General features: G+C 33.5%; 2 protein-coding genes across 2 annotated transcripts; both read left to right on the top strand.

Annotated features, from left to right (window-relative positions):
• The first annotated feature begins 1,943 nt into the window (after nt 1-1,943).
• On the top strand, nt 1,944-27,972 carry LOC132723404 (uncharacterized). Its single transcript, XM_060708119.1, has 4 exons — nt 1,944-2,027; nt 25,214-25,421; nt 26,123-26,268; nt 27,114-27,972. Exons 1-4 carry the CDS (start codon nt 1,979-1,981, stop codon nt 27,398-27,400), a joined length of 690 nt encoding a protein of 229 aa, XP_060564102.1. The 5' UTR covers nt 1,944-1,978; the 3' UTR covers nt 27,401-27,972.
• Nucleotides 15,120-19,678, top strand: LOC132723405 (uncharacterized). The gene has a single exon (XM_060708120.1). The coding sequence runs from the start codon at nt 16,739-16,741 to the stop codon at nt 18,095-18,097; it is 1,359 nt and encodes a 452-aa protein (XP_060564103.1). The 5' UTR covers nt 15,120-16,738; the 3' UTR covers nt 18,098-19,678.

The raw sequence follows: 27,972 nt of genomic DNA, 5'->3' as shown, positions 1-27,972 counted from the left end.
AACAGAACAGAACATATACTTTATTTCTGACTCAACACTCATCATCATAACATACAGATATATGTATATTTATTACAATGTAGGCATCAAGATGTCAATGTACTGCTCACTTCTCTGCAAGGAGCTGTACATTGACATCACATTCAACAATTTAACCCAATATCTAATGTAGAAATATACTCATATTAGCTTATTATCAAATCAAATTATATTTTACCGTGAGTGAGCCTTGAAAAACTATTTCATGTTTAAGGGTAAAAAGATACAACAAATAATAACAAATAATATGAAAACGAAATCGACATCTAAGACGTGCTTTAAACCTTTGACATTTTTACTTTTGAATATGTACAAGGCAATGTTGAGCCATTTTAGTTAATATTTAGTGGGGTTTTTTTTGTTTGTTTGTTTGTTTTTTTGTTTTGTTTTTTTGCTGCCTGAACATTTTAAGAAATAAAAATTTCTTAAAGTTCTTATCCGTATCAAAGGAAAATGGACGTGTCTATAAACGATCGTATAACATAGCCTATAGTGTATTATATGATTAAATCATCGTGTATATATTAATATCACAGACAGTTAATGAAAATATATTTTTGGACACATTTTCCTGAGAATTACTGTTCTTCAGATAGACCTGCCTTTCTTTTTTCCCCTCAGGGATTAGATAGTTATGCAAGTAAAGACTTACTTCGTTTGTATTCAAGAAAATATCACGAAAAGTAGACAATTTTGACGGACGATGTTATATCTTATTCCTGACTTTTAAATCAGAGATGTTTTCATTCTAAATATGGTTGCAATAAAAGTGATATAAACGCATTGCAGTTAAAGTAATCGGGAAAACATTTTTAATACGTTTTGAGTAATGTTATTAGTGATATTGCATTTTTAATTTATAAAATTATAGATCGAATATGACATATATAGTTCTGTTTTACTTATTTTCCAATCAAGTCATATTTTGTTATAATATGTCAATCCTTATTTGCTTATGATCTACATAATTGAAATGTATGCAATCAGCAAGCAGTTAAGTGAACGTTTATATTTTCTGCACAAATAATGATGTACATACCAACATATCAACATATTTCTATTGTGACTTTCTCGGTAATTTCTTTTTCTATTAAAATCACAGTAAATAATACACGTCGGTAGATTAAAATAATGAAAACCGTATTATGGCTGTCGCTAGACTACATGGACAAAGGGAGAAAACAACAATGTGCACATTATAACAGGTTTGGTGTACATTACTTCCCTTATTTTCTGTAACTTAACATAACCAAGTGCAAACTCCTCACAGTGATTACCTCCCTTGGCTAAGGGGAGATCACTGCGTAGGAGATTTGGGTAGAGGTACAATACTTTTTAGCGAGCTGGGAGGAACGAGACATACAACGTAGGTGCTGAGGATTGTGGAATGTGTGTGACACGCCCTATTTAACAAATACCCTAGTTTGAAATATATTTTTTTTATTTTGAAAGTTTTGCTAGAGGAAAGTCTCCGTACTGTATTCAACTATTTCATTTCATTCATTTGTTTCTTTAATTTGTTCTTTCATCTTTATTTTCTTTATTTTTCATTATATTTTCTCTTATTTTCAATGTCATCCGATATTTTATATCGTATAAATGTAATGTACAAGTATCTTGTCATAAATTATCAATACAAAATCTTCGTGATGCTTAGATATTGCTTTTATCATTGTTTTTGATAAAAAATGTTTGAAAACTTACTCAATGCTAAAGCTTATCAAATCATAAATTCAAAAGTCTTTTCAAATACTCACGCTTTTTGATATAAATAGAACAGGTATGGAAGATCGATATGGCTAATAGCTATTTTACTAATTAATGAGGCATATATCGTATTTCAGGTAATATCAAAAGAAGAGGCCGGTTGAAACTATGCCAGAAATAATTTGCGATCTTCCGTTAATGTTGACGATACTCTGTTTTAAAACAACAAAATATGGAGTTCTTAATTCTAAATTTGTTTCTACTGGCGATTTTCTGCCAATGTAAGTATTATTAATGATATTTGATTTATTCTTTATACGTCGATAGTTAACTTTGCTTGTATTTTACTTTTTGTCATGAAGAAGTAAAAACATTGGATTCGATTATAAATCAATCGAATCGAGAATTTTGAAATGAACTTCTTTAGCACAAATTCAGTTCACCTTAATGTTATTTTATTTATACAACAAAATGTAATATTTATTGATTATTTAAAAACAAATAATCTGTAAAATCTGGATCAAGTATAATATTTTTTGGCAACTTTTGTGAAAAAAAATCATTATAAATTTTAAAGAGAAAAAAAAGATGTTATATTTAAGAGTAAAAATATTTTCCAATTATTTTCGTATTGTTATTTCTGATTAATAAATAAAGTATAAAAGTGAAGTAATATATAGAGAATATTAAATGAATATTAAATGAGTGTAAGTTCAATACTGAATTTATTGCACGAGTTGAATAAAATTATATTATGCGAGCCTCTGGCTTTTTTTAAATTCTTTTTTAAGTGTCTTTGTTAAAGAAGTAGCCATGATATGCAAGGATAAAGTATGGCTGTTATAAAAAATGAACATAAATGATTTTTGATGCAACTCTAGTTGGCAAAATTCCGTATGTATCAAACTCAGAAAATACCACAGAGCTTGCAGCCCTTTGATTGTTTTAGTGTCCAACTTTATTTGTCATCCAATGAAAACGCTGTATTTCTTAAAAATTATGTGCGTTAAATTTCATAGAAGTACAAAAGTCGATACTATATCGAATTCCGTTCATAGTCGACTTCTATTTTTCATAGTACTTCATAAAACCGCATAGTGACGTAATAGAGTGAATGATAATGAGGCCAAATAAAGTTTGACACTAAATATGTTAGTATTCATCCGTGCTGTTCTACAGAAATTAGAAACCTTCTACTGTCGCTATCGCTCCCGTCGAAGTTTCTAATTTCTGTAGAACAGCACGGATGAACACTAACATATACATAGTGTGCGCTTTGTATATGTTAGTGTTCATCCGTGCTGTTCTACTTGGTATCAGTGTTTTAGTAGTGCCCTGTGTTTTAATAATGTCCTGCGTATAAGGGTTTGAGTAGACCTGTGTTTCAGTGTTTGAGAAGTGTCCTGTGTATCAGTGTTTTAGCGCTGCATCTGCGTGTCAGTGTGAGTAGTGCTGTATTTCAGTGTTTTAGTAATGTCCTGCGTGTCAGTGTTTGAGTACCCTGTGTTAGTGTTTGAGAAGTGTTCTGTGTGTCAGTAGTGACCTGTGTGTCAGTGTTTCAATAGTTGCCTGTGTGTCAGTGTTGCAGTAGTAATGTGTCACTAATGTACTGTGTGTTAGTGACCTGTGTGTCAGTAGTGTCTTGTGTGTTAGTGTTGCAGTAGTGTCCTGTGTGTCAGTAATGGCCCGTGTGTTATTAGTAGTATCCTGTGTGTCGGTGTTGAAGGTGTCTTGTGTGTCAGTAATGTCCTGTGAATCAGTATTGTCCTGTGTGTCAGTGTTGCAGAAGTGTCCTGTTTGTCAATAGTGTCCTGTGTGTGTCACTGTTGCAGTAGTTTCCTGCGTGTCAGTAATGTTCTGTGTGTCAGTGTGTCAGTAATGTTCTGTGTGTTATAAGTATTGTCCTGTGTGTCAGTGTTGCAGTAGTGTCCTGTGTGCCAGTAATGTTCTGTGTGTCAGTGTTGAAATAGTATCCGGTGTGGTCAGTATTGTCCTGTGTGTTAGTGTTGCAGTAGTGTCCTGATGTGTCAGTAATGGCCCGTGTGTTATTGTAGTAGTATCCTGTGTGTCGGTGTTGCAGGTGTCTTGTGTGTCAGTTTTTGTCCTGTGTGTAAGTGTTGCAGGTGTGTCCTGTGTGTCAGTAATGTTCTGTGTGTCAGTGTGTCAGTATTGTTCTGTGTGTTAGTAATGTCATATGTGTCAGTGTTGCAGTAGTGTCCTGCCTGTGCCAGTAATGTTCTGTGTGTCAGTGTTGCAGTAGTGTCCTGTGTGTCAGTATTGTCTGTTGTTGTCAGTGTTGGCAGTAGTGTCCTGTGTGTCAGTATTGTCCTGTTGTGTCAGTGTTGCAGTAGTGTCCTGTGTGTCAGTTATGTTGAGTTTGTCTCTGAGTTCGTGTTGTGTGGTATAGTGTTATGTGTGTAAACATTTGAGTAGTGTGGAGTAGTTTTTTTAATTAATTTACGAAAGATTTGTTATTATTTTAGTAGTAGAAAAGGATTGTTACTATTTTAGTTGGAGTAGCGGGGGATCGAACTCGCAAACCCCTAATTTGTAGTCATACAGTTGTTGACCACTGCCACTACAGCGCCCGCCTCTGATTTATAACCATTTTGAATGTCTCTTTATACAAACTTGAAATTGAGTAATGCAATTTAATTTTTTTCACACCTTAAATAGTTAATTAGCTGTTAGCTCTAAAGTGTTTTCAATGGCTGACATTCGTATCCTTGCCCGAGGGGGTTATGATTAAATACGAGTATGCGTAAAAAGAAAATAAGTAAAGACTGTTGACAGGCAATAAAAATGCCAGAAAAAAAAACACGTTTTGTTAAAAATAGAGATCGCAGTTCTAATATGACAGTAAGTAAGCGGAAATTACTAGTAATACTTGTTGTTAATTGAATAAATTGATGGTTTTTGAGGACAAGTCTTTTTAATCTTAATTTTTTCACATTGTTAAAGATAACACTGTTAAAGTGGAAATTAGGTGAAAAAAGTATGTTAAAAGCAGCAAAACTCCAGCCTCATTTACTAATCTTTATGAACATTTTTTAAAAATTTCTAATGTACATTTGTAAATTAAAGGTAAAACATTTTCGAGGGAACAAAGAAACTTATTTAACCCATTACCGCAAAGAACACTTCCAATCCACTAAATTAGCAAATAAATTTCAAACAGCAAAAAAAAAAAAAAAAAAAAAAAAAACAAATATATGACACGTTTGTTTGAATTCTTACCAAATGCGTATTACCCCGCCACTCTACGGTCGACCAAGGCACTACAGTTGGTTATTCGCGGAATCATCAGCTACCTAACCACCAATTTGTAGTTGGGGTAATTCGGATAGTGCATGGATATTAACGGTTAACAAATGTTACGGTTTATATAACAAAAATATTGTGTTTCCATAATATGGTAAAACCCCCTTCACCATTACATCGACCCAAGGGCACAACCAGTTTGGTTAAATTTCGCGGTGAATCCACTACTCCTATCAGAAGGTAGTTGGCCCAACTGTCGAACTTTGCATGTTTACCCATTGATAACGAAAGTGTTTTTTTCCAGAATAAATATGACGGGTTACTATTACCAAGAAATAGATGTATTCTTCAACATTGAAACCCCGTCTCCCTATGTCCTCCAGGGGGACTCAGTTGGTTTTTTTGCTTTGTATACTTGGAAGGTAGTTGGCAATTCGGATATTGCCATTAAAAAATTATTACTCCTCCAAAACAAAAGTTACTTTTTCTGAAACAAATGGTTACCGTTATATAAACTAAATATGAAGTTTTTCATATGTATAACATGGTAACCCACACCCTTCACTATAAATCGACCGGGAACTTCAGCCTGGTTATTAGCTTGAATCCCAAACTGTCAACCAGAAGGTTAGTTGGGTTATTCGAATTTGGTAGGTAGTCTCTAAAAATAGCAAAAAAAATCACAAAAATTTACGATATTAATTATATACAAGATAGAGGAAATCACCCCGCTTCATTACGTCACGACCAGGGACCCAGTTGGGTTATTTTGTGAATTCCCAGCTACATACCCACAAGGCGTAGTTTTGGTAATTAAAACTTCTGCTGTTAGATAGGTTTGGGATTCGCCCGATAAAAACAACTAGGTTCCCTTCCTTTATTTCTGGTGTTTAAAAATGTATGATGTTGTTTCTAACATTTCATTGCTGGTGATAGTTTGGATTGAATTGCCAAACTACCAGCTGTTGAATTTAGTTCGGGAATTACGGAAATAACCAAACTATTCCAGCTAGGTAGGTAGTTGGTTTATTCGAATATTCCAACCACCTACCAAATTGACGCTCCATTTCATTTTGTAAATCTTTAAAGGGACTCCATGAGGTTTTTTGACATGATGGTACTGAAAAATATTTATTCCAGATAAATAAACATTTTGATGTAGCTTTTTGACCTGTAATCTTTGCCGGCAAAATTTTTCAGATCATTTCCGCGCACTTTGTTGTTTTTTGTTTTTTTTTGTGTTTTTTTTCTCAGAATAATTTATTTCAAATTTTAAAAAAAAGACCTAAAATGATAAGCGTTTTAAACACTCAAATCGAGCTTAGAAAAGCATAAAAAACACGATTTTTCATTTTTTTTTCAAAGTATTTTTTTCTTAAACTATTCTTTGCATAATTTATATTCCTGCTTTTTTAAATTTTCCCCCAGCCTCATTTATGTAAGGGAAATTCAAAATATGTTTTAAGGGCTTTTTTAACCTTTAGTGGGAGTCCCCCTTAAACACACAATTGCGGATTAATATCTATTTTTATTTAATTGTTACCCATGAAATATGGTGCCTATATATCAAGTCAAATATATTTCTTTTCTTTTTTTTTTTAAATAATATGAAATATTTAATTATGAAAAGTTTGGGCGGAAGTTCAAACTCATATCTCTATTTTAATAAGGGACTTCTTTTCGCCATTTTGTTTTACGGGCCAGCCCGCATAGCTCAATCGGTTAGGAGCGCGAGAAATTGTAATCTCGAACATTGTGGGTTCGAAATTCCCCGGGCTGGCCAACTTAAATTACTAATCGTCTTTCGGGGATGGGGAGAGAATTTTAAATCGAAGTCCCCGTGGGTATGGGGTGCTTAAAACACTTGGCACGTTAAAGGAAACCAAAGGAGAAGTTTCTGGAAATTGGGGCATCTTTCTGTATCTGGTAATTGCCACTATCCTCCCAAAAAAAAAAAATGACTAATACTCTTCTGGAGGACCCCCCATTATGGGGCAACCGGGTGGCGAGTAAATTTAAACACAAATACACACACATTTTGTTTGAAAAAAATCTATATTTGAATACAAAACAAACTTTTTGTTGAATTTTGTTTTGAAAACTATCTAAAAAGTAGAATATGGTTCTAACTAAGGAAAAAAAAAATCCGAATATAAATAATATATTGTGTTGCGCGCTGGACAATTGCAGTTGGCGTGGCAAGTCAAGGGTTCGTAAGCATTTTTTCTTTGATATTGAAATTAAAATAAAAAGGTTTATTTTTTCGTTTTATCGTTAAATATGGTCTTATAATTTTTCAACTCAACATTGATAAAATGCCGTTTGCCCCGGCTCGTTTAAAAAAATATTTGGTATTTTATTCCATGGGTTTCGTTGAAATGTATTCAATTATTTCACTCAAACGAAAAAAAAAATCCTCTTTTACCATTTCTAACACGTCAAGAAATTTATACAAATGTAAACTATTATTACATTCTTTTCCGTATGGTTTATAGAAATATAATCAGTTGGGAATTTTAAAACTTGATAATTTCACTGTTTTTGGAATTTTAGCCCCTTTACGCTTGTTTTTTCCAGTTGAAATACCAGCGTACCACAGGGAACTTGAAACCAACTTAATAAAGCTGACGTCGCAAATGACGTCACCGTTTGTATAATTTTTTTTGGCGCGTTTATTTCATTTAGTATTAGGTAAATGGTCCGTTTTTAACGTTTTTTTAAGAAAATAATATATCCCAAACAGTGATTTTTATCGGGCCCAATAACATCCACTGTTTGGAAGGGTTTCGGAGTGCGACGAAAATTATATCACGGAGGGCCGAAGCCCGAGTGATATAATTGATGCGCACCGAACGGGACAAACAGTTGATGTTATCAAGCGATTAAAATAAACCGATTTGGAATATATTTATTTCGATTCTAAACATGACATCAACAAATAAAATGCTGCTCTACCTTGAATATTTAAGCAAAATTTCAGTCTGATTTTGTTTCCGTACTTATTTTCAGCGCGTCACATTTCAGTTTGGTTACGTCACGTGTATTAATGATTACGTCACAAATCTTAAATAATAAAACTTCAAACAGTTGAACTTTATAGCATAATAACACACACTTTCGGTTCTTTTATGTTCAATAGGGAAAAATACGGGTTCTGTGTTTAGAAATTGCATATAATAAAAAAAAAAATTTGTTTAGTTTAGTGTAGATCTTTAATTTTGCATCGAAATATATTTACCTCGTGAACACCAAAAGTTAACAATTAACTCGTGGCTGCGCCACTCGTTGAAATATACCCCTTTTGGTGCTCACTCGGTTAAATTATATTTCCGATCTTTACAACTGAACTTTTAACAAATACCATCTATATAAGTTGGACTTTATGTTTTTGCCAATTGGAAAACGTTTCTTTAAAGGCCTGTTTTCCAGTGTGTTGGAAAAAAACTGTCGTTAAAATCTACTATAGAACTGTAGAAAACATTTTTGAGAATTTCGAATTTTGAAAAACGTTCGAAATTAATAAGGATTACAAAAACCCGAAAAGCCCAATGGAAGTTCTAAATTTAGAATGACTTGAATTTTATTCCGGGCATTGTTTGTTAAAATTATTCTTCGTGGTGCAGGTGTAACGCGCTCGGTTTTCGTGTTGTGAGAGGTCTGAAGTTCAAATCCCAGTCGAGGCAAAATTTTTTTTAAAATTCTTTTTTTTAAATGTCTTTTTAAAGAAGTAGCCCATGATACGCAAAAGGATAAAGTGGTTGCTGTTCATTTTAAAAAATGAACATAAATGATTTTTTGATGCCCAACTCTAGTTGGCAAAATTCCGTATGTATCAAACTCTTTGGTGTCTTGCAAGATGAAATTTATAGTACAAAAAAATAAACTAATACAGGAAATACATACAGATATTACAGTACGATTTAGATTACAAAGATCAGAAAATACCACAGAGCTTGCAGCCCTTTGATTTACTGATGATCATGTTGGAGTTCTAATTTCACAACTACGCTATAACACTCGGCACAAACATAATATGCTCTTATTTTGTCTTGATGAGGTTTTAACATTGAACTGGGAAAATACTGAAAGCGAGATTCACTTTGCCATGCGGCGCACCTCATTTTGATCTCCGAATACTGACGGAAAGGGCCTGAAAAGTTGCAATTGTAATTCGTTTTACATATAACACCGCACGCTTGCTATGGCATAATGGACTTCCGATCTATTTAAAAAACTTTGCAAGCATTGCTTTATTGTTTGATATCACACACTGTGCATAAATTATAACAGCGCTCAGAAGTGGGAACTTCTGGCTTCTATAAAAAAAAACGTTTGCAAATATAGCTTATTGGTTGTTTATTCTTATCACTCATGATACATAAAAACCCGCACAAGAAGGAGGAACTTCCGGGTCTATAAAAACTTTTTTAAAATTGTTGTTCTAATATATAAGATTTATACAGCTGATTTCATAACTTATTGTCACGATCATTATTTCAATGATTATAATTGGACTGTAAGAGTGCCAAAAACAGAATAAATGTAGTCATAGATCTATGTCCGTTGAGATTTGAATTTGAATAAATATTATACCAATGCATGTAAAAAAAACAAAATACCTTTATATTTACGCATTTTTGTCCGCTCTGGACATTCGTTTGTTAAAAAAGATTTTTTATAAAGATTAAATAAATTTGTTTTTAGACATATTGGTTTAATAAGAAACATGCGTTAATCTATGATGTACCTTATTACGTGTGTTGTTTTGATTTATTTTAAATAAAAAAAACAAACCACGAAATTGATTGACATTTTTGGCAATGTTTGTGAAAAAAAACAAATCATTAAAATTTGAAGAAAAAAAATGTTACATTCAAGAGTAAAAATATTTTCCAATTGTATTGTTATTTCTGATTAATAAATAAAGTATTTTGTCCGCTCTGACATTCGTTTTGTAACAAAGTTTTTTATAAAGATTAAGTAAATTTGTTTTTAGACATATTGGTTAAATAAGAAACATGCGTTAATCGTATGATGTACCTTATTACGTGTGTTGTTGATTTATTTTAAATAAAAAACAGACCACGAAATTGACTGACATTTTTGGCAATTTTTGTGAAAAATCATTAAAATTTGAAGAAAAAAAAATGTTGCATTCAAGAGTAAATTTTTTTGTTCAATTGTATTGTTATTTCTGATTAATAAATAAAAAGATTTTATTAATTAAAAAAGGTGAGCCTGATCATGTACATGTATACTATCCAAGCCACGCACCGACTGTCTGTATAAGACAGGACTGAATTTGGCTCTCTATAGGATGCTAGAAGCATTTTGTAGTACACGTGGTATCTAGGTGTATTTTACCTATTTATAAGGTATGTTGAATCCGATAAAGGTGGATACCAAATTGAAAAGCTTGATCTTGACCCTTGAAATGGCCATTTAAAATGACCACTAAAATGGCCGCCAAAGTTCTTTATCATAAATGGATGATATATCCAATAAAAATTTTAAGGAAAGGAAAAGCCTAAAATTTGTCACAAAGCATGTTTAGGTTAAAACAAACTCGACACCAAAACAGAATTTAAAACAAAAACAACAATCCAATATGGTCGAAAAATCCAAGATGGCGGGCATTTTTCTATAGGCCAATATAATAGTAATATAGAAGTAATATTAAAGATAGTACTGAAAATGTTAAGGCATTTTAAACATAAGAGACTAGAATGTAAGAGATAAAATTTTCTAGAAGTCCCTACTCCTTTGAACCCTATCACTATATTTGGGGTTTTTGCTAGATTGCCAAGCATATAGATTGGCCCTACTCAGATTCTACTTATATTTGCACAGCTTTCGCGTATATGAGTGGCTTAAAACGTTGTGCAATGTTAAAACAACATTTAAAATTTAAAAAGGGGCACCTTTTTCTCTGAATGGACTCTTGGGGTTTTTTGGGTGTTCGGTTTTTCTGTTATCCGGGTCGTTGTTCTTTGTTTCTTTTGTTATCGGTTCTCTCGTCCGCATGTCCCTCTGTTGTCAGTTCTGTTATTGGGGTCGTTATTTTGTTCCTACTGTTATTCTTCGTTCGCATTTCTCTTGTTTCTTCTGTTATTTGGTCGTGATCTTTCGTTCTTCTTCTCGGCCTGGGTTCTCAGTTCTTTGGGTTGTCAAAGATGTTCTTTCATCGTTCCTTTCTTCTGCTTTTCTGTTATCCGGTCGTCGCCTTCGTTCTTCTATTATCGGGTATCGTCTTCGTTCTTCTGCGTACTTCTCTCATCGGTTCTCGTCTCAAATATATTTTTCCATTTTTTCTCCGTTTTCTTGTTAATTCTTCTGTCATCGGTTCCCGTCTGTTATTGTGTTATCGGTCCTAGTCTCTATTTTTCTGTTATTAATCCTTGTCTCTGTTGTCTTGTTGTCAGTACTTCTGTAATCGGTTCCTGTCTCTGTTCTTCTGTTATCGGTCCTTGTCTCTGTTCGCTCTTTGTCAGTTCTTCTGTTATCGGTCCCTGTCACTGTTCTTCCGTTATCGGTCTTCGTCTCTGTTCGCTCTTTGTCAGTTCTTCTGTAATCGATTCCTGTCTCTGTTCTTCTGTTATCGGTCCTCGTCTCTGTTCGCTCTTTGTCAGTTCTTCTGTTATCGGTTGACGTTTCTGTTCGTTTGTTGGTAGTTCTTCTGTCATCGGTTCTCGTCTTTATTTTTTTGTAATCAGTCTTTGTCTCCGTTTTCTTGTTAATTCTTCTGTTATCGGTTCCCGTCTGTTATTCTGTTATCGGCCCTAGTCTCTATTTTTCTGTTATTAACATTTGTCTCCGTTGTTTTCTTGTCAGTTCTTCTGTTATCGGTCCCTGTCTCTGTTCGCTTGTTGTTAGTTGTTTTGTTATCGGTCCTCGTCTCTGTTCGCTCTTTGTCAGTTCTTTTGTAATCGGTTCCTGTCTCTGTTCTTCTGTTATCGGTCCTCGTCTCTGTTCGCTCTTTGTCAGTTCTTCTGTTATCGGTCTCTGTCACTGTTATCGGTTGACGTTTCTGTTCGTTTGACGGTAGTTCTTATGTATCGGTTCTCGTCTCTATTTTTTTTGTAATCAGTCTTTGTCTCCGTTTTCTTGTTCCCGTCTGTTATTCTGTTATCTGTTATCGGCCCTAGTCTCTATTTTTTTCTGTTATTAATCGTTGTCTCCGTTGTTTTGTGGTCAGTTCTTCTGTTATCGGTCCCTGTCTCTGTTTGCTTGTTGTTAGTTGTTTTGTTATCGGTCCTCGTCTCTGTACTTCTGTTATCGGTCCTCGTCTCTGTTCGCTTGTTGTCAGTTCTTGTCTCCGTCCTTCCTTCTGTTATCGGTCGTCGTCTTCGGTTTTGTACTTTCGGTACTTGTTTCCTGTTCCGTTAAGGTATTCTCTTGTATCTACCGTTGCCGTCATGCTGTGTCGATGTCCTGGTTTTGTCAGTCTTGTAGTCATTTTATTCGTTCAGTGGAGAAGCGGGGGATCGAACTCACGACCCCTTGATTTGTAGGCAGACAGTGTTATCACTGCACCATAGCGCCCGCTCTGAATAATAACCATTTTTGAAAGTCCTTTATACATTAAATACTATTTCAATGGCTAACAAAGGGTTTATTACAATTATATTTTGACACCTCTACTATGTAGCCAACCCACGTGACTTTTATATATGGTCAACGAAAATATTACTCGATTTAAGTAATATTTTTATAGATAAATTTCCTGTCATTTCAAGCGTGTCTTTAAATGATAGTAGTTATCACCAAGGGCGACAAATCTTCAGACCTTATTTCAATTACGCACATGGTGGCCGCATGGTACTTGTGACGTCATTATGAATTTCGTCATAGCGTAGCCAAAAGCTGAGAACGGGGTTCTTTTTCGTTTGGACATAGAAGAGAAAGGTTGGAGAAAAATATTTTATTTTTATTTCTATTTGTTTTAAATTTCTGTAAAAAAGAAGCTAAATTTACTTTCTTTAGATAAAAATGTTTTGTGCTTTGTCAGGAAAAAAGATAGTTCATCAGATTTAGCTGGAATGTAAGATCTACATTAGAAATAAAGAAATTTGGCCTCGTGCTTAGCAATGGAGGTAGATCTAAATGAATGTTGACTGAAAAAATAGACACGCTTAAGGCTTTTATAAAATCTATTAAATGGATGTAAGTATAATGAAATATTTATAGAGCTGGACAAACAATTTGAGATTATTCCAGCTTGTCTTATGGTCTATAGGTCAAAGAAAGTTAAAGTGATGCTGAACGCCCATTCTCAATAAAATAAACAGGGTTCCCACGCTGTCCGGGAAAACGGGAAATGTCCGTGAATTTGAAAACACTAGCTCCCGGCCTTGAAAAGTCCGGGAATTAGTGTTGATACAGAAAAAAGTCCGGGAAGGTACGGGAATTAGTCTGGAAAAGGGGAGGTAAATCAAACAACCAAAATGGCGGTCTTAGCACAGTATATTGATTTCCGCATCTTGAATGTTGATGATTTTTCGATATACAAGTGTTTTAAGAGGCAAATTTTGACATTTATGACATTTAACATTTATTTTCTGGTTACTATGTCGGTTTTGTTTCAAAAATCTTATAAGACAGTCACAAATCGACCTCAAGTGTGCTCAAAGCACATGAAAAAGATGAAAGCTCACAGGTATGGTTGTTTCCTTGGGCAATGTTTTTTATCCTAATTGCTCACAACCATGCTAAAAGCCAAAGGTATATCAATATAAAATTAACAATAGTATTACATTATTATTAATTTACATACATGAACTATTGTAAAGGCAGAGCACAGCCAATTGGCCACACGGGTAGCACGAAATACCTAAGTATAGCCAATATATACTAAAAATAATGTGTTGTACTAATAAAATTGTGTTTTAATCATGAATACAATATACAATTTCACTAAGATGTAATCAAACATACCCAAATATACATTTTTGAACACCGCCCCCCTCCCGTAGCACTGACTTAAGCAGAATACAACATTTAAACATGAAAGTTGTGAAATAATTATACCCTTCAGTGTGACATGCTTTTGCCATTCTTTGAAGCCTTTGAGTGGACTGAGGTCAAATGTGTGGTAACTTATTTAATAAGTACTATGAATATCTGGTCAAAAAGTGATCCCTTGAAACATTAAAAACAGCAAAATTACATGAAAATGGCACACAACCTGCAAAAACAGTTGCTGTCACAAAGTACATTTCATTATTTATAGACACTGAATGTATTTCTTAGATAGAGTTAGATTTATGTCATGAACTACATGTATTATATTGTTATTAAATGTTGTTTTAAACATTACCATGAACATATTCAAAGGACAAAAAAAATCAAATAGCTTGAAATTTTATCTTCTAAAAAGTCCTTAAAAAATCAAAAAAGGTCCTTGATAAGTCCTGGAAAAGTCCTTAAATTTTCAAAATATCTAAGAGTGGGAACCCTGAATAAAGCATTTGAGGTTGAAAAATATTAAAAATTTGATGTTGTCATTGTGTCATTTTTTTATCGCTGAGGTAAAAGTTTAGGGTATTTTGCAAGTTTGCCAGAAATATTTTGAACAAGAAACTATGACTAACAGGATGGCATTTATTTCGGTAATGACACTGTATTTCTTCGGTAACGTAGATTTCAGATCTAATAATGTAACATATTGGCTGCATATTAACAACAAATGTCTTTAAAATATATCAAAATCTGTAAATTCTCTATCTAGAGGGACTTTCTAACCCAGGAAAATTCAAGGAAGTTGGGTACCTTGCTAATTTTCAGTTAATTTCTTCAAAGTTAAATATTCGTAGAAAGCAAAAATAGTCAATTTTGGAAATGATTATTTTATGTCTTCATTCAAAGGATATCATATATATTATATATAATATATGAGAGGTCGAATGCATTCACAAATGTTGTATTAGCAATTTTTTTTCAAAACATTCAACTTTTAACTTTCTTAATATTTGGAAAATTTATTGCTCAGCAGTTCTATATTTATCCCTATATAGGATGTCACGTATGTTTCATTTTATTCAAATGCAAGTAAAGGTTGAGAAAACAATTTTATTTTTTGTAAAATAATGTATATTTATGGATTATCAGGATATTATTTTAAAATTATTATATATAGAACGAAATACGGCCAGTAAGCTCTTTGCAGAAACGAATTAGTTGTTGCTGAGAACATCAATATCTTGTAAAATATTTTTAACCTTTCTGCTGGTACATCAACATATTATTAACATATCTTTCCTTTGTAAAAACAATTTTGTATCTTCTTACATCTAATACAAGGTAACCGTTACTAACGGGCATGATAATCCCAACTTTATCTTTAATTTTCAAAAATTGTTGAATTGTAAGTTGGAGTAACGTATGTTTCACACTCGCTTATTTATGAACTTAATCACGGAATTGAAACTTACATGTAAAATCGACTGTTTTATTTAGGAATCAAATGTACATCATTCTATTGTCATAAAAATGCGATTTTATGTTTTTATATATGCATGTGTAAACAATATACAATGTAAAGTCTGTTTGATAAAAGTAACGTTTGTTTCACTGTGGTTACTTAAACAAGTTAAAACTCGACCAAAGTTATCAAAATTTACTTACTAATGTCAAATAGAAGTTAATGTTGCTGTTATACGTGCTTTCTGGCTTCAATCCCCCTTTTTATAAACTTACTTTAAAAAGTTGATAACGTTTGTTTCTGTAAGTTTAACGTATGTTTCATTTTACATTGAAAGTGGGTTAAAAAATGACGCAAGACCGTTTAACCCGCCATAAATTGCGGTTAATATATCAGAGTTACACACATGTTAATTTTCTTTCTTGTTTGGATTCTTCTTTAAATGGCTTGGCTCTTAAATAATGGTAACGTATGTTTCTTTTTAAAATGCTGTTGAAAAGATTTGAATAAAAAATGAAAATTTCCGAAAATATAATGATATTTGAGAGGCCGCAAGCTTATTTTTACTTATAATTATAAATATGCTGTATTATTAAGCATGCATCGATTCAATTATGTAATTTTGGTTCAACTTATTATTGTTTAAGGTTTGTCACTATTTATTTATATGCTTTTGGCGACATTTGATCATCCATTATATCAATGAGATTTTAACAGTCAAATATAATTTTTACCAATAATCAAAGTTCATATACACACCGCAATGACTAATTGCACATGTTTCGTTTATTCTGGAACTTATTGTTCTGAGACACAATTTCAAAGTTGAAAATTCTAGGTGGCGACAGTAACGTATGTTACATTTTAGGGCATTAATGGTACTTGTAAAAGAAAAATAACAGATAGAAATGTAAAACTGAGAGTGTCCCTAATAGACAAAGTGGCAGCCACCTTTCTAACGACATTTTGACCTCAGGAAAAAACCTTCGTATAAGAGCTACCAAGTGGAACATCAAGTGCTGTGTTTTATTGAGAATGAGCGTGAAGCAGGTTTGCTGGCAGGGTTTTCGGACCTGGTAATTTTCAGCCCGTATGTTATCGCATTGGCAATTAGTATACGAAAAGGCGCATACAATTTTTATAGCTGAAAACATTTATACAGTACTGAAGTTTATATAAAATAGATTCAGACTTGCCTAAACCAAATACGATATAGTTCTAAGATGAATTTGCTGTTTTTTGGTGTAAATTTACAGTCTATCTTTTTATTTTTCATATATCATTCTGAATGGTTTTGCATTTGACTGAAAAATGCCACGGAAAAGAGCACTATTGGCGACTCAAGTCAACCAGAAAAGGGCAAAACGTATTAGATCTAATAGTAATACAGCAGGTATACAGCAGAATTCTTTCGGTGTACAGTGCTCTATGGTCACAGACAGTCCTCTAAATAGCACTATACAAAATCAGACATTGCCATCGGAAACAAATCCAGTCACCAGTCAGAACATGTCTTGTTCTACAGAACAACAACATGGAACATGTAGTTCATTCTCGGGTGGTCCTTCATTCACAGGTGTTGATAACCAGGGTATAACACCCAATGTGCACTGTATCACATCTCCTTATTTGGGCACATCTACAAGGGACTATGGATACCAATATAACCTTGGTTATGATCAAAATATTGGCACAACTCAGTACCTGGACACAACAGGTTATTATCATCCACAACCTCAGACACAGACAACACATGTTAATTATGGTCCAGTATGCCAAGATGGAATCTACACCTATCCCCAGGCTCAGATAGCACCTACATATTGTCCAGGTGGTAATCCAATACAACAACATACCTTGTGGCAACCACAGGCTCAGACCGCATCAGCTGACCAGACTGCTATATCGGGTAATAGTTTTAATAATAATTCAATAAGTAATACTAACTCGCCTTTCAATTCTGTTTGTAATGATTTGTCACTTCACATTCCCAAAAAACTTAAAGAACAAATATGGCAGGGGGAATTCATTGATTTATCTATTCTCTTGCAAAAAGAAGAAGATGGACAACAATCCATCAAATTAGTGAATGGCGAGTTGGTGATATCTAATGCCATTAAGAAAAATACAGTTTTAAATATCGAAAGGTGGACTGATGCCTTTTTGATTTATATACATATTATGGTTACAAAAAGTCCATTATTAGCTAAACATTTATTGCAGTACTTAAATACAATACGTTTAGCTGCTAAAAGGAACCCATCTGGTTGGGCACAATATGATAAAATGTTTAGAAGAAATATTGCGCAACACCCGGGGACGCCTTGGTCAGTAATTGATGCTGAGCTTTGGCTCATTACAATGACAGCAAATCATAATGCTTTTGTACCACAGTATACCCAAAATATATGTTTTGATTACAATACAAAAGGCTTTTGTAACAAACCAGGTTGTTTTTATCAGCACAAGTGTAAAAAATGCAGTGGCAATCATCCTTCGTATGTATGTCGTGCACCTTCCATTCGACCAGACCTGGGTCGGGGTTCAACCAGTATAACAAATTCTTTCAGACCAAGATTATTCAGACCGGAGATCCAGCCAAGATTCCAACCTAATCAAAAACCTTTTGGTATTAGGTCAAACACCAATAGACACGAGCTCCCTAAGTAAATGGCTCAGTAAATATGATAAAGAAAAAGCATGCTTTATTATTACTATTTTGAAATACTTAAAAGTTTAACCCAAATGTTTCTTTATTAGGAATAAATAACACACATGTGTGGATTATTGGTTCATCTATTATAAGGAATGCCTTCTATCATGCCAAACAAAGGTATGGGAAGGACCTCGGTCTAGAAAATACAACTATTACCTGGAAATTTAAGCCTGGTTTGCTGACTGAAGGCCTACTTCATGAGTTTAATACAATGTTGAATTGTAATAAATTACCGTTTGCCATAATTATACATTGTGGAGGCAATAATATTGGGAAAACCCCTTTAGACTATTGTAAATGGCTACTTACAAATAATTTTGCCACTGTATTATCTAGTATTCCTGGAGTACGTCTTGTCTGGTCCGGGGTTCTTCCAAGATTATATTATAGAGGAGAAAATAACCACAAAAAGTTGGATAAGGCTAGAAAAAGATTAAATAGTTCTTTGGCTAAATTCTGTATTACAAACGGTGGTGGATATATTAGGTATCCAGATATTCAAGAGTCTCAGGAATTCTTTAGAGATAATGTTCATTTATCTGTTAAGGGTCTTGACATTATGGTTGACACTCTCAGGAATGGGATTTACAATATCATCTTTAGGGGCCTACAGGCAGTAACTGTTTTCCGTAGCATATTTAAATCCGGCTGACAGTGACAGCTTCCGAATCATCACCCCCATACGATTAGTTTCTTATGGCGGGGCTTGCTCTTTGTTGGCTACTTTCCAGCCAAATGAGCTGCGCCTTTGGCTTAATGTCGATTCGTACTGTCACTTATAACATTACATTATATTTATGTATAACACATTTCATATATAGTAAGATACAATCGCAGGGTAAATATTAAGCTTTATCATCATTGATGAATTTTAAATACATTTATGCAGTGTAATTTTAATTACTTCCGATATTCCGGTGTTCTGCATCCGATTTTCCGGAGTAATATTACAAGCTGCCGATAGTCCGGAGCCAGTTCTTCTCCCGATTTTCCGGAGTAATGTGATCGCCATATAGCCTTTCTTATAAGGAAGCGTGATTCACATCTTATGTTTAGCTCACGATGTTCCGGAGCTACTCTACTGTCTAAACGTACTTCCGATTGATCCGGAGTTACTACTTTACGACTACACTGCAGTTTCTAAAATCTAAGTTTAAATAGTTTCCGATATTTGAATCTTACATACACTGCGATTGTATTTTTAGTATCATGTTTTAGAATTTATGTCAGCCATGGCCATATCTTGCCAAAATATCATTAAACATAAATAAGTTAAACATCTTTGTTTTTTGTCCCTCTTGTGATAAATTTCCTGTCATTTCAAGCGTGTCTTTAAATGATAGTAGTTATCACCAAGGGCGACAAATCTTCAGACCTTATTTCAATTACGCACATGGTGGCCGCATGGTACTTGTGACGTCATTATGAATTTCGTCATAGCGTAGCCAAAAGCTGAGAACGGGGTTCTTTTTCGTTTGGACATAGAAGAGAAAGGTTGGAGAAAAATATTTTATTTCCCACCCACCCAACCCAAATTATATGCAATTTTATGAACAAACTTCTCGCTGCCTCTAATTTTATTTTTCAGAATTTGCTGCACAAGTCAACTACGTTTATATATGTGCATGTTGCATCAACATTGTCATGGCTGACGTTGGAGGGGCTTTTTGAGATCTGATGTCTTGTTCGTGAATATAGGACATTACTGCAAAGGAACATTCATTGTCATGTTGCTGAAGTTATATAATCATAATGTGTTAAGTGCATGTTTTACATACATTATAAGAATTTTTCATCAGATCACCCTCTAACAGCATTATAGTGAGATTTACGTTATTATGAAATAGACATATGTATGGACATATACAGTGAACTTATAACTACGGCTTAATGTCGATTCGTACTGTCACTTATAACATTACATTATATTTATGTATAACACATTTCATATATAGTAAGATACAATCGCAGGGTAAATATTAAGCTTTATCATCATTGATGAATTTTAAATACATTTATGCAGTGTAATTTTAATTACTTCCGATATTCCGGTGTTCTGCATCCGATTTTCCGGAGTAATATTACAAGCTGCCGATAGTCCGGAGCCAGTTCTTCTCCCGATTTTCCGGAGTAATGTGATCGCCATATAGCCTTTCTTATAAGGAAGCGTGATTCACATCTTATGTTTAGCTCACGATGTTCCGGAGCTACTCTACTGTCTAAACGTACTTCCGATTGATCCGGAGTTACTACTTTACGACTACACTGCAGTTTCTAAAATCTAAGTTTAAATAGTTTCCGATATTTGAATCTTACATACACTGCGATTGTATTTTTAGTATCATGTTTTAGAATTTATGTCGGCCATGGCCATATCTTGCCAAAATATCATTAAACATAAATAAGTTAAACATCTTTGTTTTTTGTCCCTCTTGTGATAACATTGCTGTTAAATCAAATGATGTGATAATCTTCTTGTAGAATTTCCCCAAAACCGAGACTGAATTCCAAAATTTTCGAGAGCTGCCATGGTGTAGCAAGCACTCGTAGCAATCTCCAGGTTTCAGACATTTAATGACTCGATTAAAATATGGTGTTGTTTATTATTATTGTTGTTGTTTTTAAATTTCAAATTAAATCGTCACTTATTTCTAAACAAGATGGTAAACATTTGTTGTTTTCTGTATTTTTGTTAAGCATGTGATAAAGTATACACTTCTAAGTTTTAAAGGCCTCAACAGACGGTAGGATTTAGAGTTACAACACCAATTAAAACTAAGATGTACAGGCAAATCTTAATGTGTGAAAGCTACTATTTCTTGAATTCGGAAACCTTAAGTCTAGATGTAAGGGATAGGACATGTTCTATTTTGAAAATCTTGTCGTACAGGTTTTTTCAGACCTCCCACAATGACAAGTAACAGATTACCAAACTACCTCCTGAACCATTAGGGCTAAAAGGTAAACATAGTAGTAAGATGGGGTAAAATGATGTTGAAAAACTCTTCAGGAGACCCAAAGTTGTGTTATGTTCGAATCCCAAATTATTCCGAAAATGATTATGTCACGTTATTGAACAGTTCTCTAATTAGGGGAAATCAGAATAAGGTAGTTTGTAGGCGGCCGGATAGCTTAGTCAGTAGAGCCGCAGTACGGTATTCCGAGGGTCCCAGATTTGAGTCTCGGTTAGGTTTCACATTTAATTTTTTAAATGGAGGTGTTTCAATCAATACTAATGGCGAAAAAAGTATTTAGTGAGTAAAGTATGTAAAGGATCAACGTAAAGGGATCCTTTTTAGGGAAACCTCAGAATATTCCTACAGTGTAGAATTACCGTCTGAATGCAAGTGTTTTTGTATTGCTTTAAAAATTGTACATCTTTTCTCTAATTAGTGCTGTACAACTAAATCCTACCGTCTGTTGAGGCCTTAAGACGACTTTTTAATATTATCGATTATCCATCGTATACCTTAATGCAGTTATAATTGAATCTAAAAAATGAATTATGCAGATATTATTTTCGGCAGAAAACAACAAATACACTCAAAACAACACACAAAAAGCTTATATGCAACATACATGTGTAATGTTCACAATGTGCTGAAAACGGCTCTTTATTAATTTCAACATTTCAGCAAGTGACACATTTTATAAAAGAATGGGACAGAAACGTTGTTGTAACCATTTAAAAAGTAGGATTGTAAATTTGTAAGTTGGATATTTTTTACCTAGTTTGCTCAACACTCAATTAACACATTTTTTTATATATAACCCTGGGGTACAGAATATAGACAGAAAACAACTTTCATAGATTGAGATAGAGCCATAATGTCGTAGATATTTGGGTTATAAAAAGTTTTTGATCCTGATAATGTTTTAAGAAGGATAAACACGTGCAATTATGTAATTATTATGTCTTTAGTTAGTTTCTGGAGAAAAGGCTTAATAAAGGTGGTATCTTTTATTTTATAGATGAATTTATTACTAGTATGTGTCACATGTCGCCTTTAAAAAGATTTTGTGGTGATTTTGCGCATACTTAAACCCGCTTTTGCATGTTGGAACAACAGTATTTTATTTGTTTGTATACGCAGCCTAATTGCTTATTTTGTATAGTCTTATTTTAATTACCTGTCAATTATGAGTACAATACAGCAGTCAGTGAAATATTACAATCTACTTCGATTTCGTTAGAATTAATATGGAGAATAAAGAGGATATTTGTTTGTTTGTGTGTAAGATGAAATTTTATTTCATCGAGTGTGCTTTAAAAACAGTATTCCCACGAGTGGCGTAGCCACGAGCGAAAATACTGTTTTTGAAGTTCACGAGATGAAATAAAATTACATCTGACACAACAAACAAACCAATTTTCTTTTTATTTTGTGCTTAAAAATAAGTTAAAACGAAATTTCCTTGATACAACTTTAATATTAAAATCTGCTTTCCCCACTGGTAGCCTCTATTATGTACATGTATTAGTCGAATTTCTCATAAAATACAAGAAGTTTTGGGCTGAAAATAAGTTCGAGAATCAACGTTAAATGGCGATGATATTATTCATTTTATTAAAAAATATAAATGATCGCTTATTTTAATTATAATAAAAACAAACCATTTTTGTAGGAGAAAAAGTCCAACCATCCATCCATATTTCTGTTACTTACTGCGAATGTACAGTATATTAGACATGGCTCTGTTAAATGTAAGCGGCGGCCATTTTTAAAAGTTGTGTATTTCAAGGGAGGAAAATAATTATGTTTGATTCAGAGGGATATCATTTGGATTTGTTAGTCATACACCTTTTTAAAAGAACGAAAACTTATTTGAGGATTGTAACAAACAATAAATAAGTGTTGGCAGATGTGTTTAAAAAGTGGCTAGGAAATTGGAAACTTGGAATTGTTGAAAGGCTGCCTTACGAACGCTGGGTTGTTTACTTATTCTTCGGGCTGATGGCTGTCATTGCTTTTCAAGTTTTTATAAAGCACACGGCAGTTATTGCTCGTAGATAGTATGCCCGAATGTCATCAAGAGCAGTTTTGCATGTGTAAGGAATGTATTTTTCAGACTGTAAAATGAAACAAAAAATTAAGAGACGATATTTTTTTGCTGATTGGTAATTTGGATGAATAGAAGTAAGTTTTCTTCTTGTTATTACTTTTAACATTTAAGTTATTTATCAATTTCAGTTTTGCTTTTCTCTAAACAGTCTGACATTGTCAGAATTGTCAGCAAAAATAAAATTGAGGTACCACATGGGGAAAATCTTAAGAAAGTAGTTTCGTCATTGGAAAGTGTGAAATTATATTTTGATAATTTTCACTGTGAAATTATCAAATATAATTTTCACGGATAAATCAGTAATCCACTGAAAAGTATAAAATAAAAAACTATAAAACTAATGTTAGTGAAAGTCATATCTGCTAAAAATGTAAACGTTATCCGCAGTAGCACAGCCGGTTAAGTGATTGACTGATGTGTGAGAGGTCTATGGTTCGATTCCTACTGTTGCCTTTTTTAAGACCTACTGTTTTTTGATGTTGTTGTTTTTTTTTTTGGGGGGGGGGGTTGGTTTTTTCTTTGGGGGGAAGGGTGCGGTATATATTTTAAAACACTTTTTGTCTCGGTTTGTGTTGTGCTTATGGCATTGGAATGGTATTTTTGACATTTCAAAATAATCTTTCAATATTAATTTTAAACCATAAATACCATAATAAGTGCAAAATATATGAAAACAAAATGAACAACTTAAAAAAAATGATTGCGACAAATAATTTTTAAAATTACGGAACACCTGAAGTGACATTTTCCACACTTTCTCCCGGAATTGAATTCGTTTTTACGAGATAATAATTCCCAATTAGAAATATTATTTCGTTTTAACGAAATATAAAATCTTAATTACGAACTATTGATTCGTTATTTCGAAATATTAATTCGTAATTACGAAATATTAATTTGTTATTACGAAATATTTATTCTTTGGTTATATTTATAAAGAATGATTTGAAACTAAGTTTATTGTTAAATATAAGTCAAGTAAACAAAACATAAAAGTGATTCTGATACCTTAACAGTAAAACAGTACTGTAAATAACTGTAAATTGAGCCATTTAGGCTTATAATCGTTATATTTGGTGGTCAATCTCATTAAAATCAGATCATATTGTATAATCATTTGATTTTGACAATAAATTAATTGCATCATATTGTATCATAGTATTTTAAGACCTATTTTAGTTTTTTTAAGCGGCCATTTTAAATTGACCTTTTGAAGGCGAAGGTCAATTTTATGGTATCCACCCTCATCGTCTTCAGCATACCCATATAAGGTTAAAACACTTAAGATATTACTTGTACTATAAAATGCCTCTAGCATTCATATTTTCTTAAAATCAGTCCTGTCTATATCCTAAAACATCAATATCGGCATTTTAAATTCTCTTTTTTGAAGAATGTGGCTATCAAATTTCAAAGTCAGTGATAAAAGTCAATAAAAATACAAATGTGCTTGTCTCATTCACTTTCAAATGATAACAAAACAGATGATTTTCTCTATAGCCGTCCTGAAATATATAACTAAATTAAATGCAGACGATAGGACTAAATTTTTTAAAGTTTAGACGAATGTGTTAGTATGTTTATCAGTAAATTGTTCCACAATCTGAGAAAGGCAGGGAAACCAGGGGGGGATAAGCTGATGTTACAACTTTCGTTCGTCTGTCCCCGCATTGATCAATGCGGTGGTTCCGGGATGCGCCAAAATTTAAATCGGGGACATATCAAATCTCAACTCGCGGACTTTATTAGTGGGGACTTTCATTTCTGATTGTACTATCAGAGTGGGGCCTTTATATACAAAGCGATCGAAAATCCGAAAATGTAAATTCCCCGGTTTTTCCCGGGAATAGGGGCCCTGGTTACAACTGATTAAATACTGTATAAGGTATACTCATTTTAAACATTGAATATTATTCACAAATTATAATTTCAATTATGATATTATACTAGTATTTAATATCCATTTCATTTATTTCAATTCTTTTTTTAATCTTATACATGTACAGTGAATAGCGTGGTAGGAGGATCCCGTCACGATGACCCTTACGATAAAAGCGGAGAGGACCCGAATGATCTCGCCGATCACTGCATACATATTCGGAAGGATCACACAACCCGGCTAACGGACTATCTGATATGTCCGTTCGGTTGCTGTGGATCACTTGACGACCAGAAATGCTGTGATGATCCCGAAAAAGAGAAACACGAAGAGGAGTAAGTCAAGGCATTTAATGCGCCAAATTTTATCACTTAAAGAATGATTAAATTGTTCAACTCTAGTGACTTTTAAACAAATTGCACGGGGCAGTAAGTCGTAGATATTTTTTGAATTTCAAGTTTAATAAGTAAATGTTGTTTTGGTTTTTTTTTGTTTTTTTTTTTTTTTTTTTTTTTTTTTTTTTTTTGTCTTCATATTCTGTTTACCAAGTATTATCATAGTGATTGCTGATACGGTCATTCGTGGGACACTCATTCATTTTTACTATTACTGAGATAGTATTCGAAGAGTCAACTCCAATATTTTGTTAAAACGTGTTTAAAAAGAGTGAATAGAATTTTCGTATTGATGTATAAATTTTATACTAGTGACACGACTGCTTTGGTGAAGACAGTGTTTCACCATTTTAGTGGCACCAGAAATTGTAAAATTGTTAGATACGTACCTTGACACCCGGAAGTGAATAAATAATAAATTCTTAACAACCCTACTTCTAAATGGTATACAATGTATATGTATATAAGAAGATCTTAAACTTTTGTGAAACTAGTGTTAAATTGTTTTACATCTGAGCTTCATTGATTAAGCTTACACATACATGAATATGTTTAAAAATTAACAAGCTTGAATATGTTTTAACATACCTGAATTAGTTTAAATATACCTAATTATGTTTAAACATATTATTTTATTTCAGAGGAAACAAGCATCTGGTCCGTGGATTGCTGATATTTGCTGCTGTGATGCTGATTGTCGCATTGTCCTGTTGTGTGTTTGGTGTGTACAAACACAAGAAAGCTAAGTTGAGAAGGACGTCTCCAGAAAAGATATATGCGGCACAGAGTAAGTATTTGAGCCCGTCATGCCAAAACCAACATAAAGGGTTTGCGACCAACATGGATCCAGACCAGCCTGCGCATCCGCGCAGTCTGATCAGGATCCATGCTGTTCGCTTACAAACCCTCTAACAAGTAGAGAAACTGATAGCGAACAGCATGGATCCTGATCAGACTGGTCGCAAACCCATTATGTTGGTTTTGTCATGACGCGGCTCAATTTCAAGGATCTTTACTGAAGTTCAATAGCCTTAAAATTGCGATTCTTAACCTAATTTGTTTTAAAGCGTGGTAACAACCTTAATTACAACATATACAGGATCTTTAACACTTTTCGTTTGTTTGTTGTTTTTTTTTTCTGTTTTTTTTTTTTTTTTTTTTTTTTTTCTTGTTTTTTTTTTTGGGGGGGGGGGGGGGTTCATTGGTTTTTTTTTTTGTCTCATTTTGCACAATTATATTGAGAATCCTGAAAATCAGACTGAGCGAATGTACACAAGAAATGGATTGGTCAAGACCTACATCAAATGGTACGCAAACCTCGAAATAATATATCTGATCTTGTCAAGTCAAAAGACCCCAGCTGTGTTTATTAAACTGCCAGTAGTTTCAGGGTGTACCTTCGTGTCTTGATATAATAAAATCATATAGGAACGCTTGTGCATAAATTGAAAGCATTAATAATGTTTGAAAAATTCTTATCAATTAAGCGGAAGGTACATAATGTTAAATCATTGTCAAACCGGCTAAAATTGCTACTGAGTTGTTTTTTAAATGAATTATTTATTTCGATTACAAATACATGTAGACATAGATAAACTTTATTCAATTAATCGTAATGTATCACTTTTTAAGCACCAGTACAGAGAACTTCCCCTAACACTAGGCCTATCGTCTACTACACGGCAAAAAGTGGAATGAAACTCGACAACGACGAAACGAAGAAGACACGCCCTGAACGCAACACCCAACCAGAGACAAGTGCAGCAATTCCACCCACTCATGATACAACTGCGCCGCCGAAGTATTCAGAGAATGCCTCCGCAGACTCGAACCTTCCGCCGTACTTGGGCCACACACCGCCTCCTCCGTACTCGTTTGGCAAACCACCAGTGGCACCAAACTCGACTAATTTCCCTTGAGAATCTGAAGAAAAAACTGTTTTTTATTTTTATATTTTTTTCATCTGGTACTTTTTGAAAACGAATACAAAACGTCATACAATGGTGAAATAATTGAAATAGCCACCATGCATTTACCTCGCCTTCATACTGCTGAATTTTGTAATTTTGTGTGATATTTTCAGCTGTCTTTTGTGAGACTGTGGTGTTAAGATATCAAATTTATTTCAACTATAAGCAGCCAATCGTATTGAGCCTTATTAGTAATTAGACTGACCACGTGTACGTACTAGCCTGTTTAATAGACAAATTATTATTCCAATTTGTACCAATAGAATTAGTTTTAGAAAATAACTAGTGGTCTTAGAATGTAAACAACAACAACAACAAATAGTGATAAAAGTACATGTATGTAAGTATGTTTTTTTTTCCACAATGACATTCACGGCAAACGGCGAGCGTTTCCGTAACAAACAATTAGATATATTGTTATTAATTTTAGTACTAATGTTATTTATACTATCAATTATTTGTTGATTGTGCATTTCATATATTATATACTCGGTTGCTGGCGACTATATGTAGGAATTTCA

The sequence above is a fragment of the Ruditapes philippinarum genome, unplaced genomic scaffold (assembly GCF_026571515.1).
Source record: "Ruditapes philippinarum isolate M1 unplaced genomic scaffold, ASM2657151v2 ctg11641_1_1_1_1, whole genome shotgun sequence".
NCBI lineage: Eukaryota > Metazoa > Mollusca > Bivalvia > Venerida > Veneridae > Ruditapes > Ruditapes philippinarum.
Note: the sequence above shows the minus strand (reverse complement) of the source record. Positions and strands in the feature narration are given on the sequence as shown.